The 18173-nt window shown below is 39.2% G+C and overlaps 1 protein-coding gene across 1 annotated transcript in view; it reads left to right on the top strand.

Moving 5' to 3' along the window:
* The window catches only part of map3k1 (mitogen-activated protein kinase kinase kinase 1, E3 ubiquitin protein ligase), an 87433-nt gene extending 81172 nt beyond the window's left edge, over positions 1 to 6261 (top strand). Inside the window, exons 19-20 of the mRNA XM_063042950.1 lie at positions 285 to 416; positions 2682 to 6261. Of these exons, the coding sequence (XP_062899020.1) occupies positions 285 to 416; positions 2682 to 2828 (279 nt within the window). The 3' untranslated portion in view covers positions 2829 to 6261. The remainder of the gene's footprint in view (positions 1 to 284; positions 417 to 2681) is intronic.
* The last annotated feature ends 11912 nt before the right edge of the window (positions 6262 to 18173 follow it).

An 18173-nucleotide genomic window follows, 5' to 3' on the forward strand; every position in this document is an offset into this window, starting at 1 on the left:
TGAGTTCTTGAGAAGGATCTTGGACTTATAAAGTGAACTTTGTTTTATTTTACACAGGTGTTGCCTAACTTTTCGCTACTTACAGGATTTTCTATATTTCAGATTTCCAGCATCGGCATTTTTTTGTTTAGATTTTTTTTGTACAAGATAGTCTTACTTTAGTTGAGAGTGTTGCATACTTCATGAAAGATATAGATTACCTCATTTTGCTTAGCAAGTTGCTTTATTGAAAGTATTGAAAGTAAGTCACAAGCTGTATTAATCCTAATCCATTGTCTTTTTAGGTGTTACGGGGTCAGCAATATGGCAGAAGCTGCGACGTGTGGAGCGTGGGTTGTGTTATAATCGAGATGGCTTGTGCTAAACCACCTTGGAATGCAGAGAAGCACTCTAATCATCTTGCTCTTATATTTAAGGTAGAGAAAATTATAGAAGTTTTCCAGGTTAAATTTTGAAAAGCTACGTGCATATTAATTGCAGTGAAGTATCGTGTATTGAGCTATAATCCCTTATAAACTATTACAAGCTCAGTGATGCCAAACATTAGTAAATTATTTCCAGTACTCAGTGGGAACTTGAGCGGATGTGTTGAGAAATTGCACGTAGTTGTGAGAACAGTATGGCAGTGTGGGAGATTTCGATTTTCCTGGTAAAGCTGGGCCACTCAAGAGTACAGAGGACTTGGATGGTGCTGAATTTGTGAGGAACCTACTTGGAAAGGAGCAGTACTTAGGGAATGAGGGGACCATGTAACTCAAGTGGTACTTGGGGAGCACTTTCAGTCCAGTCACCACAATTCTTAGTTTTAAAACAAATATGGGAAAAGAATGAACAAGTCCATGGATTAAAGTCCTGAAATGGAGCAGGGCCAACTTTGAGGGCTTTAGGCAAGATCTACCTGGGGTTGACTGGGTGACTATTTAAAGGCAATGGAAAATTAGGTGAGTGGAGAGTTTTTAAAATTATCATGTCAAGAGTCCAGGGGCTGGGTGTCTCCTTAATGGTGAAGGGTAGCGGTACCAAATTTAGAAAACTCTGCTCTGGTAAGGAAAAAGAAAGATGTGTACATAAAAAGTTTAAGCCAGGTGTAACAGGGAAATCAGGAGGGCAAAAAGAGGGTATGAGATGAAATTTTCAGACAGGGTTAAAGATAATCCCTCACTTTTTTTGCTCTCTTTCGGCACTACTGATTTTTTATATATACATATGCCGCAAAATGAAACATTTCACGATATATGCCAGTGATGTTAAACCTTATTCTGATTCAGATTCCCAAGAGGTTATTCAGTTATAACAACAGAAGAAGGGCTCTGGGGGAGACTAGGTCCTCTTAAAAACCATCAATGTGGGAGATGTTTGAGATTATAATGACTATTTCTCCTCTATGTGTACTAAGGAGAATATCATGGATGCCAAAGAAATGAGGTAATGAGTAGCGAGGTCTTGGATCACATGAATATTATGAGGAAGGGGATGCCTGCAACCTTGAAGCGCAGTAAGCTGGGCAAATCGCCAATGCCTCACCAAAATGCACCCCTGGACCTTGTGGAAAACCAGGGAAAAAATATCATGGTGGCCCTTGTAGAGATATTTGCTTCATCGGTAGCCAGTGGCAAGTTCCAGAACGCTGGTACAATTAACTTGTTCAAGAAGGATGAGACAGGGAACTACAGGGAGGTGAGCCTGACTTCAATTGATTGAAGGTACTGTAGGGAATTCTGAGGGACAAAATCTACCATCACTTGGATAGTTCCAGCTTGAGCAGGAGTATTCAGCATGGTTTTATGTGTGGGAGGGCAGGTCTGACAAATCATTTCCAATTTTTCAAAGAGGTAACTAAGGGGATAGATGAAAATAAGGCAGTGGGTAATGTGTCAATAGACTTTAGTAAGGCCTTTGACAAGAACTTGCATAGCAAGCTGATCTGGAAAGTTAGATTGCATGGGATTTAAGGAGAGCTAATGATCCAGCTTCAGACTGGTTCGATGATAGGAAGCAGAAGGGTGATGGTTGAAGATCATTTCTCCAGATGGAGGCCTGTGACTAGTGGGATGCTCCAGTGGTCAGTGTTATTTATTATTTATGTGAGTAATTTGGGTATGAATGTTCATGGCAAAATTAGCAAGGTTGTTGATACTAAATCAGAGCTTTGTTGATAATGAAGCAGGTTACAGTCAATTTCAAAGAGATCTTGATCGATTAAGGAGATGGGCTGAAGAATGGCAAATGGATTTCAGCTTGGGTGAACTGAGTTGCTGCATTTTGCACAGTCAAGCTGAGTAGAACATGTTCAAAGAATGGTAGAATAATGATGGGTGTTACAATTAAGAGGCATTTGGATGGCTACATTGAGTGAGGGGTTATGGACTGAATGCAGGCAACTGTGACCAGCAGGGAGGATGCTGTGGTCTGCATGAACTAGTTGGGCAAAGGGCCTACTTTCATAGTGTATTTACTCTGAGTATATTTTAATCATGGCCAAAGGGAGGAAATGGTCAAATAGCATTGAATAAAACCAAACCAGGATTTGGTTTATCATACCAATTAAGGATATTGTATTGCAATTTAAGATTTTATAAACCACATTTGCAGAAGGAGGTGTAATTGTTATTTTCGAAGTTAACTATTAATGCATACCAGGAATTATGTGTAAATGTTGCATTTTGTCTTCAACTCAACAGATTGCCAGTGCGACGAGCGCCCCGATAATTCCAAATCATTTATCCCCAGCATTGCGAGATGTGGCTCTCCGGTGCCTGGAGCTTCAGCCCCAGGATAGACCTCCATCACGGGAGCTGCTTAAACACCCAGTATTCCGAACGTGGTGAAGAATACTACGGGGCGGGGGCGGGGGGGGGTGTGGGAGAGAAAAAAAGCTGTGCAAGAGAAAACTACTGAAACAAAGAAAATGCCCAAGTGTTGTCCTGCAGTATATTGTAGAGCTATATAAGCAGATGAACTGGCCTCAAGTTTGAAGTGAAAGCAGCAAAGCCAAACGGAGCCTGTGTCTCAGGAAATGACTACCATGCAAGGAGTTATACTTCTAAGTAGTATGCAGAGATGTCTTGTTCTTGCTTGTAAAAGTTGTGCCTTTTTATTGATTAGACTTGTCCTTGTTGGCCAGAAATGGTTTTTGGATCTGCTGTAGGGCAGTTGAGAGTACTACTCATTGGAGTACTGCTTCAGCCAATACTAGCAGCTGAGGGGCTCCTATGAGTTTTTGCTGTTTTTAACTGCCATTGGTTATCTTCTGAAGTAACATGTCAACACTACCAGACTCTCCCCTTATTAAGCTTATGTACAGAAGTTCTGATAAAGGATCTATTTCTGGGTTTAATGCTGAGATATCTGGGGGTAGAGTTTCCACTTTGAGCGCAATCAGCTTATTCAAATGCAAGTTGCGCATAGAATTGCACTGAGTTTGAAATTGGATGCTATTTGCTTGGGTTTCAGATCACTGAAAGTAAAGTCCATCATCAACCAGCATAATCTGCATCATTGTAAACAATGTTTTTTTTTATTTTGTGTATAAAAGATGTGTTTAAATGTGGTAACATGATACAGTTTTATAGCTGAAAATAAAGTTTGTTTTTAAGTATTTTAATGTGTCCCATCCCCACTTATGAGTAGCCCAGGTTTAAATCACTGAAGATGGCTTTGATAATTTAATTGTTAAAAATCAGTTTAATGTTTAGTTTTAAAAATATGTCTATTATTGCCATCGTGCCTTAATTTCAAGTGCTTTCTTGAAGCATCACAAACACTTGCCATATAATAAAATCTCTGGTTTTGTGGGTGGAACCAGATTTGGAATGCTATTCGAAGAAACTAGCAGAAAGGATTGCAATTTTAACCAGACTTGAAATTTCGCAATCTTTTATTCTGTTGTGGTCGTCTTCAGTAAATTTAAACAAGGAAAAACGTGCGCTGCCTAGGGGAAATTCTACCCTTTATTACCTTCAGCAATCCATTTAAGTACTTGATTATAGGTTTTCAATGTGAAGACAGTGAAGTTAGAAAATCATTTCAGCTGATTGGCCAATTTACTAGGAAGGTGCCTACTGTATCTTTGTCCAGTTTTAATGGACAAGTTGTTTTACTAGTATTTGAAAGAATTCTGGTAATCACTTAGGGATTAATTTGTTTAATATTCAGGGAAGGGTAATTTTTGAAAAACAAACTATATGTAAAAAAATTTTTGCCATAATTCAGCTATTGAGTTACAAAAAATATTGAAAATGAATCTTGTAAAATGCTAAACAAGTTGCTTTTAGAATTCCATTGTCAAATAATCAGTGTCCCTTATAAAATTTGTACAGTATTATGTACTGTTTAAACCTGAGCTCAGTTCCTGTTGATAAATATTGAGAATCTACTGCAGTTTCACTTGTGCTACTTTCTATTCAACTTCAATATGTAAATATTTAAATCAGTTGAACTTCAGTTTTGTTAACTGCTGTATGATTCTGGGATGTTTGCGAAAAGTCTTACTACTTTACGCTTCAGAACAAAAAAAAAACAAAAAAATTATTTGATCCTTGGTCTGCAGATTTCTTTCATTCATTGTTATCATATTTCTTAATATTCAACTTGATTTTTCCCCTATGTAATATCTTAGTATTTAAATTTTAGTGCAAACTGATGTGCCCTTCCCTGCAGAATAATCATTTTAAATGTTAGCCCTTCATTTAGTGATCTATTGCAGGATAGAGGTGATTTAATGCTAAGAAACTTTAGTTGATTAAAAAGCATGTTGAAAAATTACATGCAACACCTTTAAGTTTTTAAGTGTGTGAATGTTATCATCGCCTCTTTTTCCTTAAACTATAGAGAAATGTAAGTTTGAATTAGCTGCATCACTTTATTGACATCACCTGAATTGTCGACTGCTCCTTTTTTAAGATGTTTGGAAAAGAAAATGCATATTACTGTATGTAAAGTAGCACTATTGGATCAAAAACAAATGAAAATATCATATTTTGCATCAATCAGTATATTTTAAAATAAAAATTAGTTCTGATTGACATGATCAAAATTTTAGGTATGTATTTAGGCTGAAAAAATGGCATTTTATGTGGACATTTTATAGTGAATCTAAATATTTTGTAAGTGTTTCAAGAAGTGGTTGGCTTATAAAAGCTTGCATCCTAAAGATGTTGTCATTTGGGTATTTTAACTCTTCCAGCAATAAGTTTTGACTGTCTTTACAAATTTTTAATTATTGTTACCACTGTAACTGTGGCAAGTTTGGTAAATAAAAATGTTTGTGTCAAATTAATATACAAGGGTTAGGTAAAAAAACCAACTGTTAAGTGTCAATGATGTGAGGGATTTTTGTCCCTATTTTCAGTTATTTTTTAAAAGTCCAGTTATAATGTGAAGCCCTGAAAATACTAATTTTTATAAAGATTGTGTTAATATTATGTTACATTCCTTTTTGGTTAGAAAGGTGCTTTTATTGCTTGAAGAGTTAAAAGGAGCACAGAGGTATTTGTAAGCACACTGGATACTACTGGCTCCTTATGGTATTGACAACTTGGAATTGTATTGTGGTCCTTTCAAGTCAATAAGTTTTAAGTGTTTTCTCGTGAGCTTTAAAAGATGCACACTTGCCATTTTATACTGGAGATGTTTTTGTCATATTTTCACTTTCTGACAAAGGCATTAAACTGATGAACCTCAGCTAATCAGTATTACTTCATAGATCTCAGCATCTGGATTGTTTTTAAAAAGTTGATGCTTTTTATTTTCAAGATGTGTTTTAATTGAAATTGTTTGCATTGCCCTCAGCTTGCTGGTAAATTGTGATGTATTTTGTGTAATTTTCTTTTATTTTATGCACATGTGATGTAATATTCTTTTTCTTTGGATCAGAGCTGGATTGAAAATGTTATGTGTAATTATTTGTGCTGTTCTTATTGTTATTTGGTACTTCTTAAATTGTAAATAACGTCTACTGCTGTTTTATTCCAGTTTCTACTACCTCAGGTGTCCTATAGTTCTTCTACCAAAGTACACTTTCACAATGAAACTATATTTGCTATGTGACTGTAATTTCTAAAATTTCCAGGTCTTAAGGGCTGACTTTTATTAGCACCTTGCTGTGCAAGCAAAATTTAAAAAATCTCTAGGGTTGAAAAAATTTGGTTAAATGTATCCTTTGTAATTTTAAATATATCAAATATTTTAATTATTGAAATTTTTACCCCATTTTGAAACATTTTATAGCATAATTTGGACCTATTTTGGTGTTATTTTGTCTTTCTAGTAAATAAAAGTTTTTTTTTGGAAAAACATTTTCTCTTTGCTTTTTGTCACTCACATTTTTAATTATGGAGAATCTTGTTTAAAGTCAGAGGATTAATCTGTGAACTGCTGACAGATGTAAGCATTTGTTTTTGAGTGTCAACATCAGGGATTCAAGTGCCAAAGCAGTGATTTTAGCAAAAGAAAACATACAGTGACATGCAAAAGTTTGGGCACCCCTGGTCAAAATTTCTGTTACTTTGAATAGTTAAGTGAGTAGAAGATGAACTGATCTCCAAAAGTCATAAAGTTAAAGATGAAACATTCTTTTCAACATTTTAAGCAAGATTAGTGTATTATTTTTGTTTTGTACAATTTTAGAGTGGAAAAAAAGGAAAGGAGCACCATGCAAAAGTTTGGGCACCCCAAGAGATTTGAGCTCTATGATAACTTTTAACAAGGTCTTAGACCTTAATTAGCTTGTTAGGACTATGGCTTGTACACAATCATCGTTAGGAAAGGCCAGGTGATGCAAATTTCAAAGCTTTATAAATACCCTGACTCCTCAAACCTTGTCCCAACAATCAGCAGCCATGGGCTCCTCCAAGCCGCTGCCTAGCACTCTGAAAATTAAAATAAATATGCCCGCAAAGCGGGAGAAGGCCATAAGAAGATAGCAAAGCGTTTTCAGGTAGCTGTTTCCTCAGTTCGTAATGTAATTAAGAAATGGCAGTTAACAGGAACGGTGGAGGTCAAGCTGAGGTCTGGAAGACCAAGAAAACTTCCTGAGAGAGCCGCTCGTAGGATTGCTAGAAAGGCACATTAAAACCCCCGTTTGACTGCAAAAGACCTTCAGGAAGATTTAGCAGACTCTGGAGTGGTGGTGCACTGTTCTACTGTGCAGTGACACCTGCACAAATATGACCATGGAAGAGTCATCAGAAGAAAACCTTTCCCGCGTCCTCACCACAAAATTCAGCGTCAGAAATTTGCAAGGAACATCTAAACAAGCCTGACGCATTTTGGAAACAAGTCCTGTGGACTGATGAAGTTAAAATAGAACATTTTGGCCGCAATGAGCAAAGGTATGTTTGGAGAAAAGAGATTGCAGAATTTCATGAAAAGAACGCCTCTCGAACTGTTAAACACAGGGGTGAATCGATCATGCTTTGGGCTTATGCTGCAGCCACTAGCACGGGGAACATTTACTGGTAGAGGGAAGAATGAGTTCAATTAAATACCGGCAAATTTTGGAAGCAAACATCACGACGTCTGTTTTAAAAAAAAAGTCGAAGATGAAAAGAGGATGGCTTCTACAACAGGATAATGATCCTAAACACACCTCAAAATCCACAATGGACTACCTCAAGAGGCACAAGCTGAAAGTTTTGCCATGGCCCTCACAGTCCCCCAACCAAAACATCATTGAAAATCTGTAGATAGACCTCAAAAGAGCAGTGCATGCAAGATGGCCCAAGAATCTCACAGAACTAGAAGCCTTTTGCAAGGAAGAATGGGTGAAAATTCCCCAAACAAGAATTGAAAGGCTCTTAGCTTGCTACAGATAAGCGTTTGCAAGCTGTGATACTTGCCAAAGAGGGTGTTACTAAGCACTGTCATGCAGGGTGCCCAAACATTTGCTTCGGGCCCTTTTCCTTTTTTGTCATTTTGAAATTGTAAAAAATGGAAATAAAGTAATCTTAAAATATTAAAGAAATGTGTCATCTTTAACTTTATGCCTTTTGGAAATCAGGTCAGCTTTTACTCTCTTAGCTATTCACAGTAACAGAAATTTTGACCAGAACTTTTGCATTCCACTGTATGTTGCTGATCCAGAACAGCACTTGAGGGTATGCTGCCTTTTGAATGAGGCATTAACCAAAGCCCCCATCTTGTGCTCATTCATACAGACACATTTCATCCCACCAGTTTGTGACCTGGTCAGTATTTATTCTGGAAGTAATATTTTGCAGGGTTTGGAGAAGACTGATCATTTGTGCGTTATTTATTGGCTGAGTGTATAACGGTACACTTCCTACACCTAAATGGACTAAGTCTCAAAAGCATCCTTTATGCAATATGATTACTGATTGCCATGGTTTATCCCAGCAATTATTAATTTTGCACTGATCAAATTATTTTATGAATATATTTGTAGAATATACATGAGGGTAGTTCTGATTTTTGCTCCAAGTAATTAAAAACAAAAATATTACAATCATATTTCTCAAAACTTGTAACATTTACTTTTGTATTAAGGTAAACTTTTTAAATCATGTATTTAACCCCATGGTTACAATGTGCAGGTATTCATTAATTTGGCTTTAAGTATTATCACTTTTTTTGTCTACACCGTATTTTTAGTCATTATTTTTCCTCTTCATCAGTGGTAGGCCCTTGGTGAGTGGCTGGAGAAAGTGCCTAAGACGACTGCTACTCCGTGACAAATGCCTCTGCTATTAATCTAACATGAAGGGAGGGAGGAATAGATCAGATGGCTAAAGGGGAAGGAGTGGAAAGATTGGCTGGGAACTAATTGTAACTTAGGAATTTAAAGATGAAGACATAGCCATGAACCTTAAAATGCCTCTTAAATTTTGCTACTGTATGTACTACCAACCACTTCACCTAGCAGCATGGTTCAGGCATTTACCAACCCTATATTTATTTTTTTTTAAATTCTTAAATCTTTCAAACTTTCCCACTCCCTCACCTTAAAGCTATGCCTTCTGGTATTTGATATTTCTACTCGGGGGTGGGGGAGGGGGGTAAGATTAGCTACCAATCTGTCATAATTTTATGTACATCTAGCAGGTCTCCCTTGGCCTCTGAAGACCCAGAGAAAATAACCTCTCTTTACATCTAATATTCTCTAATCCAGGCATCACTTACTGAGAGCCTTACCAGTTACAATAGCCAAGTGTTTCAGATAGACCATGTGTTGAAAGCCAAAATTTCCCCGATTAACCAAAATTTAAAATGGCAATATAAAGCAGACTGTGAGCTTGGAAGTTCATTTATACAAAGAATTATAGATATGCTGCAAGCAATAAGTGTGAGAAGTGAACAGATTTTTAATTAATGGTGTTGATCAACAAGTAGCACATTAACAAGCAAGTTATCAATGTGCGACAATACTAATGAGTTAGGATAATCTCATAAACTTAATCAGATGCCATTAATGGAAAGCACAATCACTGACAGATGCTGGTGAGGTTTACAGTTAGTAAGGAATCAGGAATGCCCAAGACCCACCACTGGGGCAAATTGTAAAAATGGGCCATCTCAAACTGAGAAGGATTGCTTGAGGAGATATGATACAGAGTTTCATTGTTATTGCTGCAAAGCTGCACATTTGCAAAATGTTGGAATAATATGCTGGAACGATGAAGTATTAGCACATTCAGCCAGCTATTGCGAGCCCAGTAAGAATCTGAATTCTATAAAGATGCCATTTTAGCTGAGATATTAAACTGCATGCTTGTGAAACTGACTGGAGTGAATGACCATGCCAAAAGTTGTTATATCTAAGGCAGACAAAATAATGCAGTTATCTGGAGACTTAAGTCACACAAAACCAGGTTGTGGTGTAAAATGATCTGTAATCCACTTACCCATGAAAATCAACAAAATTAGTATCTGATCATTAAATAAAGAGCTCCATTCATTATTGTGGTGGAGTCTAGGCTGTTATGAATAAAATGGTGTAAGCACTGGTTGCACTATCATGTTGATTGGCACAGGCATAAAAGAAAATGTGCCTTTGGAAAAGCATTTAGGAACTGCATGAGTTCATAAGTTGAACCAAAGGAAAAAAAGCATTTTAGCAACAGAAAATACCTCAAGGCTGATGCCAATGGCATAAAAAAAATGTTTAAGATCAAGATCTTAAACCCAGCACAAAGCTCACGGTCTTACAGGGTAATAGTGATTCCATCCTCCAGCCAGACCACTTAACAGTAGGTGTTCCAACGCACAAGAAAACCCGTGAATGTTATCTCATAGTCACAGTTATACAGCACAGAACTGGGCCCTCTGGCCCAACTAACCAATGGTGACTGTGATGCCTATCTGCACTAATCCCACTTCTCCACAACAGGCCTGTATCCCTCTACTCCTTTCCTATTCAAGTTACTGTCCAAGTACCTTTTTAAATGCTGTAATCATATCTGCTTCTACCATTTTCTCTAATAGCTTGTTGCATCTAACCATTACCCTTTGCTTGAAAACTTGACCCTTAACAGATCTTCTTAGACTCCCCCACCTGTGGAAAGAGGTCCTATTTATGCCCCTTATGATTTTGCTCCACCTTAAGGTCAATCAATCCTCAACTTCCATCATCTACAGTTTGATTTTGTGTAAATTTGGGTTCATTCTCGGTGGAATCAGCAGTATGATTACAAGTAAAGCCTTTCATTCCACACAATATCATGCTAAATCTTCCGCACCACATCTAATGGTGCCACATCCTTCATGTCAATGTGGCAACCAGAACAGCAACCAGCATTATGTACAGCTGTAACAAGACATTCCAACTCTTGTGTATATATATAAAAAAAAAGCCCCTAAAGCCACAGAGAGGATAATTGAATGTTGACTTCTTGAACTTCTGGTAAATAACCCCCGGTAAATTCTCGTTTCCCTCACACCTCTTCTTACCTGCCCATTACCTCCCTCTGGTGCTCCTCCCTCTTCCCTGGTCTCCTGTCCTGTCAGATTTCCCCTTTTCCAGCCCTTCACCTCTTCTACCAATCAAGTTCTAGCTCTTTACTTCACCCCGTACTTCTTTCTCCCCTCCCCCCCCATTTTCTTATTCTGACTTCTTTCCCCTTCCTTTCCAGTCCCAATAAAGGGTTTTGGCCTGAAACGTCAACTGTTTATTCCCATCCATAGATGCTGCCTGACCTGCTGAGCTCCTCCAGCACATTGTGTGTATTGCTCTAGATTTCCAGCATCGGCAGTACCTCTTGTGTCTATATTGGAACCAACTTTATCATCCTCTGCCAGGCCAACGTCCCCGGCAGCAAGGTTTCTAATCATGTCCATCCAGCTCCAGCAGGTAGGCCAGTTTGGTACATGCTGACACCAGATTCCCGAAGCAAGCAGTCCATTCTAGGTTCACAAGTAAAGGTTACCAAGTAACAGGGAAATGTTTCAAGGATGTTCTCAAAGCTTCCTTGGTAACATGAATCATCCTTACTGACTCATGAGAACCCAAACAGAACACAGAGCAAGCATCTAGAATGTTGCGAAACATGGACCATCTTGTGAAGCATGCAGAAGCCCAGTATGAACAGTGGAAGGTGCCAATCAGTCCACACTATCCTGTCAAGCAGCTCCTAACCCACGTACGGCAGAGATTGCAGATTCCATATTGGCCTCATCAGTCATGTGGGGTTCTGCTAAAATGGAGGAGAAGCAAGATGTCCTCCATCCTGAGAGACTGTAAGAAGACAATGGAAAAATGTTCTGAAGTCTGGAAATAAAGCAGAGCCAGGGTTGCCCTTTGGAGTAGTGCAGAATTAGCACAATTCCTTCCACATCTTGTCACAATGTTCACACCTTGGTATCATTCATTGAAGAGGGACATAGAAATGAATATGGAGTAAGAAGCTACAATGTGCATATGACGACTGCTGGAAAAATTTAGCGTGAGGAGCTCCTTTGTTACAATATTGTGCATGTGTGAAGATGTGTCAAAATATATTGTAGGTGTAGTGGTAAGTCACATAATAGATGACACATAAGTGAAACTGATGTCTTTTGCTTCCCATACCCTCTCAAGAGGCAAGCAGAGTCATGATTTCAGAAGGAAACTCTTGAAACTGTTTGGAATCAAGAAATTGTGAGTTTTTATTCAGCAGAACCTTTATTCTGAGTGGCAATCAAGTTTACTGTCACTGCAATTTGTTTTACAGAAGCAGTACAACACAAAGACATAAAATTACTATAATTTTCAAAAACAAGTAAAATAGTGAAAAACAAATGAACGACACAGTAACGTTCATGGTTTTGTGAACCTTTCAGAAATCTGGTGGTGGAGGTGAGTACGGTTCTCAGGGCTCCTGTGCCTCCTCCCTGATGATAGTGACATGAAGAGGGCACGTCCTGCACAGTGAAGGTCCTGAGTGATTGATGTCACCCTCTTGAGGCACTGCCTCTTGCAATTGTTCTTGATGGAGGGGAGGGTTGTGCCCGTGATGGAGTTGGCTGAGTCTACAGCTCTCTGAGGCCTCTTGTGGTCCTGTGCCTCAGAGTCTCTACACCAGGCTGTGATGCAACCAGTCAGAACTCTCTTCGTTAGACATCCGTAGAAACGTGTAAGGATCTTTAGCGACACACCGCACTGAATCTTGTCAAACTCCTAATGGAGATTTCGGACAGTGATGAGAAGTAGTACAGGAGCAAGATAGGCCAGCTCCTCGAGTGATGTTGCAACAATGACCTTGCACTCAATGTCAGTAAGACCAAGGAATTGATGGCAGAGTTTAGAAAGGTGAGGTCAAGGTACACACACCAGTCATCATCCAGGGATCATCAGTGAAAAGGTGAGCAGTTTCAACTTCTTGAGTGTCAACGTATCTGAAGATCTATCCAGGGTCCAACCTATTGATGCAATTACAAAAAAAGCACAACAGCAGCTATATTCCATTATTAGTTTGTGGATCCTTGGTATGTCACCAAAGGCTCTTGCAATTTCTGGTATGGAGGGATCACTGCACAGAATTGGAAAAAGCTGGAAAACGTTATAAGCTCAGCCAGCTCCATCATGGGCACTGGCATTCGCTGTATTGAGGACACCTTCAAAATGTGATCCATCATTAAAACTCCCCATCACCTGGGACATGTTCTCTTCTCATTGCTACCATCAAGGAGGAGGTACAAGAAATTGCAGACACACTCAACATTTCAGGGGAACAGCTTCTTCTCCTCTGCCATCAGATTTCTGAATTGTTAATGAACCAGTGTACACTACCTCACCTTTTTCTCTCCCTTTTTACACTATTTACTTAATTTATATATGTATATTTCTTATTGTAATTTATAGTTTTTTAAATGTATTGCAATGTGCTTCTGCTGCAAAACAACAGACTTCACAACAAATGCCAGTGATAGGGAACCTGATTCTGATTCTGAAATAACGTCACTGGAGTGCCTTTTTCAGAATTGAATCGATGTGTTGAGCCCAGAACAGGCCTTCCGAATTGTTGATGCCCAGGAACTTGAAGCTGCTCGTCCTTTCAACACCGACACCTCAATGTGGGCTGATATGCATTTTCCAGACTTCCTCTTCTAAACTCCACAATCATTTCCTTGATCTTGCTGACATTGAGTGCAAGGTGGCTGTTGTGACACCACTCAAATCAGCCAACCTATTGCACTTCTCTTCACCAACTAAGATTCTACCAACAACAGTGGTGTCATTGGCGAATTTATACAATAGATGGCATTTGAGGTCATAAGCCACTACTAATGAGCATTACATGTTAAATCATTCGCCTCAAGGATGCAAAGGTAAACAATCCTCCTGTATCAATAAGACGATATGACTGAGTATAGGAGTTGCAAGCTCTCTGCTGAGGTTGGAAATAAAAATCTGATCTATGCTATGTGATTCTTTGGTGGTTTATATGATTCAGTCCAACATTCAGCACAGTCAATAGTGCATGCTTTTTGGTCACAGGACAGGGATTCCCGCAATCTGATTTAGTCATTTCAAATCGTTATGGGTTTCATTTTATAAACCACCGTAAACTGAAGTGCAGAAAGTCCCACCCAGAATAAAAACTAGTAATTCGAATTTTAACTAAAATTTGTTTGATAAAAGCAAATTTATACCTGCTTGGGTTCTGGTCTTCATTATGTTCTCATCCATGTTTTGGTTTATCTTTTGGAGTTTGTATTATTCCTTGATAATGGATGCTGATATTGCAGATGTTTGTTTTCATACTATACAGCAGCACCATCTACTGGTTTGGCAGCTTGCTCTATTTAGTTTTAAAGTCAGTGTTGGTTATTTTTCACATCAGTTGTGTCAGAATTAAATCAAAAGATAGTCTCTTAGGAAAATTGTAATTATAGTTGAGAAACTTTTATTTAAAATTGATATTAATAGTAGCAGAAATCAACTAGTTATTTAAAGAGAGAGTGCGAGTTTGAGAGAGACCTGGGCCTCAATACCTCCTTGACCAATTGGATCCTGGATTTCCTCACTTGAAGACCCCAGTCAGTTCAGATTGGCAACATCTCCTCCACAATCTCCATTAACACAGGTGCACCACAGGGCTGTGTGCTTAGACCCCTGCTCTACTCCCTTTATACTTACTGTCAGAGTGGATTTCTTTTTGGGTAGATGATTTGTTAACACATAAATGACTTTGGCCACCAGACTTCTATTTTAGCTGTTTGACAAAGGACTGTGGATTGAGTCCACCACAATGGGCTTCCTAAAAGGTGTAAATACCAGATGCTTCTGGTGCCTGATGCTGTAGTTTTGAAGACAGTATTATCTATACATTATAAATATTAATTGTCTTCTATGTTAGCATGTAAAATGCCAAATAAATGTATTGTGGATTGAACTAAAGGCTGTGGATACCAACACAGACATGTTGGCGTCAGAAGGAAAGGATGAAATCCAAAGGTGTGATGTTTGTATGTAACTTCAAAAGGAAGCATTGTCTGTGCATTGTCTGTAATTTTTTAAGTAGCGGTTGCCTTTGTGTTTAGCATATAAATATCGAGCCCACATTTAGCTGGCAGACCTTTCTGCAGAAAGCGTCTCGAGATGCCTGCTGTACCTTGTTGTGTCAAATAAAAAAGCTGCTTTGTATCTACCAGTGACTCTGTCTCTCCGGTAATTTCATCCACATTACAACACTTACAACTGTGAGACTAAGCATAGCTGCAATACCATATATGAGTTTGCTGATGACACCACTGTCATGAGCAGAATCAAAGGAGGTGATAAATTGGCATATAGGAGGGAGATTGAAAATCTAGCTGAATGGTGTCATAACAACAACCTCTTACTCAGTGTCAGCAAGCCCAAGGAACTAATTGTAATCTTCAGGAGAGGGAAACCAGAGATCCATGAGCCAGTCCTCATCAGAAGATCAGAGGTGGAGAGGGTTAGCAACTTTAAATGTCTAGGTGTTACTATTTCAGAAGACCTGTCCTGGGCCCAGCACATGTGCAGTTGCAAAGAAAGCACAGTAATGCCTCTAATTCCGTAGGAATCTGTGGAGGTCTGGCATAGCAAAATTCTAAAACTTTGACAAACTTCTACAAATGTGTAGTGTAGTGGAGAGTATATTGACTGGCTGCATCACAACCTGGTATGGAAACACCAATACCACTGAACGGAAAGTCCTACACAAAGTAGTGGATTCGGCCTAGTACATCACAGGTAAAGCCCTCCCCACCATTGAGCACATCTACATGAAGCTCTGCTGTAGGAGGGCAGGGTCCAACATCAAGGATCCCCACCACCCAGGTCATGCTCTCTTCTTGCTGCTGCTATAAGATATAAGGTTCAAGAGCATCAGACTTGCACCACCAGGTTCAAGACCAGCTACTACCCCTCAACCAGTCCCAGAACCAACAGACACACTTTCAATTACTCTTCATCTCGTGTTCTCATTACTTATTGCTATTTATTTATATTTGTCTTCCAAACTCTCGTGTTCTCATTACTTATTGCTATTTATTTATATTTGTCTTCCAAACTCTGGTAGAGTGCCCTAGTTGGGTGGTCTTTCATTGATCCTGTTATAGTTACAATTCTACAGATTTGCAGAGTATGTCGACAAGAAAATGAATCTCTGGGTTGTATATAGTGACATACAGTATATGTGCTTAGATAATAAAATTGACTTTGAACTTTGAGAGAAAGTAATGAATTGAGCAGAGACCAGTGAGGAAATAAAAGGGAAATAAGAGCTGTGAGGGGGACGAAGAGAGCAAGATTAGGAGAAAGAATGAGTGAGGGAGAGAGAACAGCAGAAAGGAAGATAGAGAGATGGGTGCAGAAAAACAGAACAGAGAGAAGAGTAATACAGAAGTCGAGATGGGGAGGAAGGAGCAAGAAGATAAACGGAGAAGGAGTGTGGGGTGAGATTCCTGATCAGTTGCATCACCATCTGATATAGGAACTGCATCTGACCACAAGTCCCTACAAAGGATGGCAAGAACTGCTGAGAGAATCATCGGGGTCTCTCTTCCACCTATCAGAGATATTTAATCAGGTTTATTATCACTGGCATGTGTTGTGAAATTTGTTAACTTAGCGGCAGCAGTTCAATGCAATAAATAATATAGAAAGAATAAATAAATTACAGTAAGTATACATATATTGAATAGATTTAAAATAGTGCAAAAATAGAAATAATATATATTTTTTTAAAAAGTGAAGTAGTGTTCACGGGTTCGATGTCCATTTAGGAATTGGATGGCAGAGGGGAAGAAGCTGTTTCTGAATCACTGAGTGTGTGCCTTCAGGCTTCTGTACCTCCTACCCGATGTTAACAATGAGAAAAGTACATGCCCTGGGTGATGGGGTCCTTAATAATGGATGTCACCTTTCTGAGGCACCGCTCCTTGAAGATGTCTTGGGTACTGCTGAGGCTAGTACCCAAGATGGAGCTGACTAATTTTACGACTTTCCGTAGCTTCCTTCAGTCCTGTACAACACAGTTATGGGTGTAGAAAGAGTGGAGCAGTGGGCTAAGCACACACCCCTGAGATGCGCCAGTGTTGATCATCAGCGAGGAGGAGATATTATCACCAATCCACACAGATTGCGGTCTTTCAGTCAGGAAGTCGAGGATCCAATTGCAGAGGGAGATACAGAGGTCCAGGTTATGAAATTTATCAATCAGGATTGTGAGAATGATGTTGTTAAATGCTGAGCTATAGTTAACAAACAGCATCCTGACAGAGGTGTTTATATTGTCCAGGTGATCTAAGGCAGTGTTAAGAGTCATTGAGATTGCATCTGCTGAAGACATATTATGGTGATAGGCAAACTGCAATAGGTCCAGATCCTTGCTGAGGCAGGAGATCGTTCTAGCCATGACCAACCTTTCCAAGCATTTCATCACCGTAGATGTGATTGCTACTGGACATTGTCAGTGGTCCCTCCCACCCGTCCAACAATCTCTTTGACCTCCTATTATTGTGCAAGAGGTACATCGGGCATTAAGACAATAACATTTAGGATGGGAAACAGCTTCTTCCCCCAGGCCATGAGGCCACTGAACTCCTGCCACCACCCAGGTTCCATCAAGTATGAAGCATTAGTAGCATTGTACCATTTACTTTCTAGCTCGTGTCATAAAATGCACCTTTTAATCTGTGGCAATATTACTATATGTGTTATGTGTGAGTTTAATGTACTGTGTAGTTCACCTTGGTCTGGAGGAGCGTTGTTTCATTTGCTGGTTTACATGTGTACGGGTGAATGACAATAAACTTGAACTTGAGAGAGTGGGGGGAGGGGAAAGGAGAGGGAGTGGGAGAAGATCATTCAGTCATGAAGCATTGCAGCACAAGCATAGCTACAGACTCTTCCTGAGGATGCCGTCCAAGTTGCCTGCCATCTTGGACAATGTCTCCCATCCACTACATAATGTACTGGGTGGGCACAGGAGTACATTCAGCCAGAGACTCATTCCACCGAGATGCAGCACAGAGCGTCATAGGAAGTCATTCCTGCCTGTGGACATCAAACTTTACAACTCCTCCCTTGGAGGGTCAGACACCCTGAGCCAATAGGCTGGTCCTGGACTTATTTCCTGGCATAATTTACATATTACTATTTAATTATTTGTGGGTTTTATTACTATTTAGTTATTTATGGTGCAACTGTAATGAAAACCCATTCCCCCCCCCGATCAATAAAATATGACTATGACTATTCCCCACAA

The sequence above is a fragment of the Mobula hypostoma genome, chromosome 3, assembly GCF_963921235.1.
Source record: "Mobula hypostoma chromosome 3, sMobHyp1.1, whole genome shotgun sequence".
NCBI lineage: Eukaryota > Metazoa > Chordata > Chondrichthyes > Myliobatiformes > Myliobatidae > Mobula > Mobula hypostoma.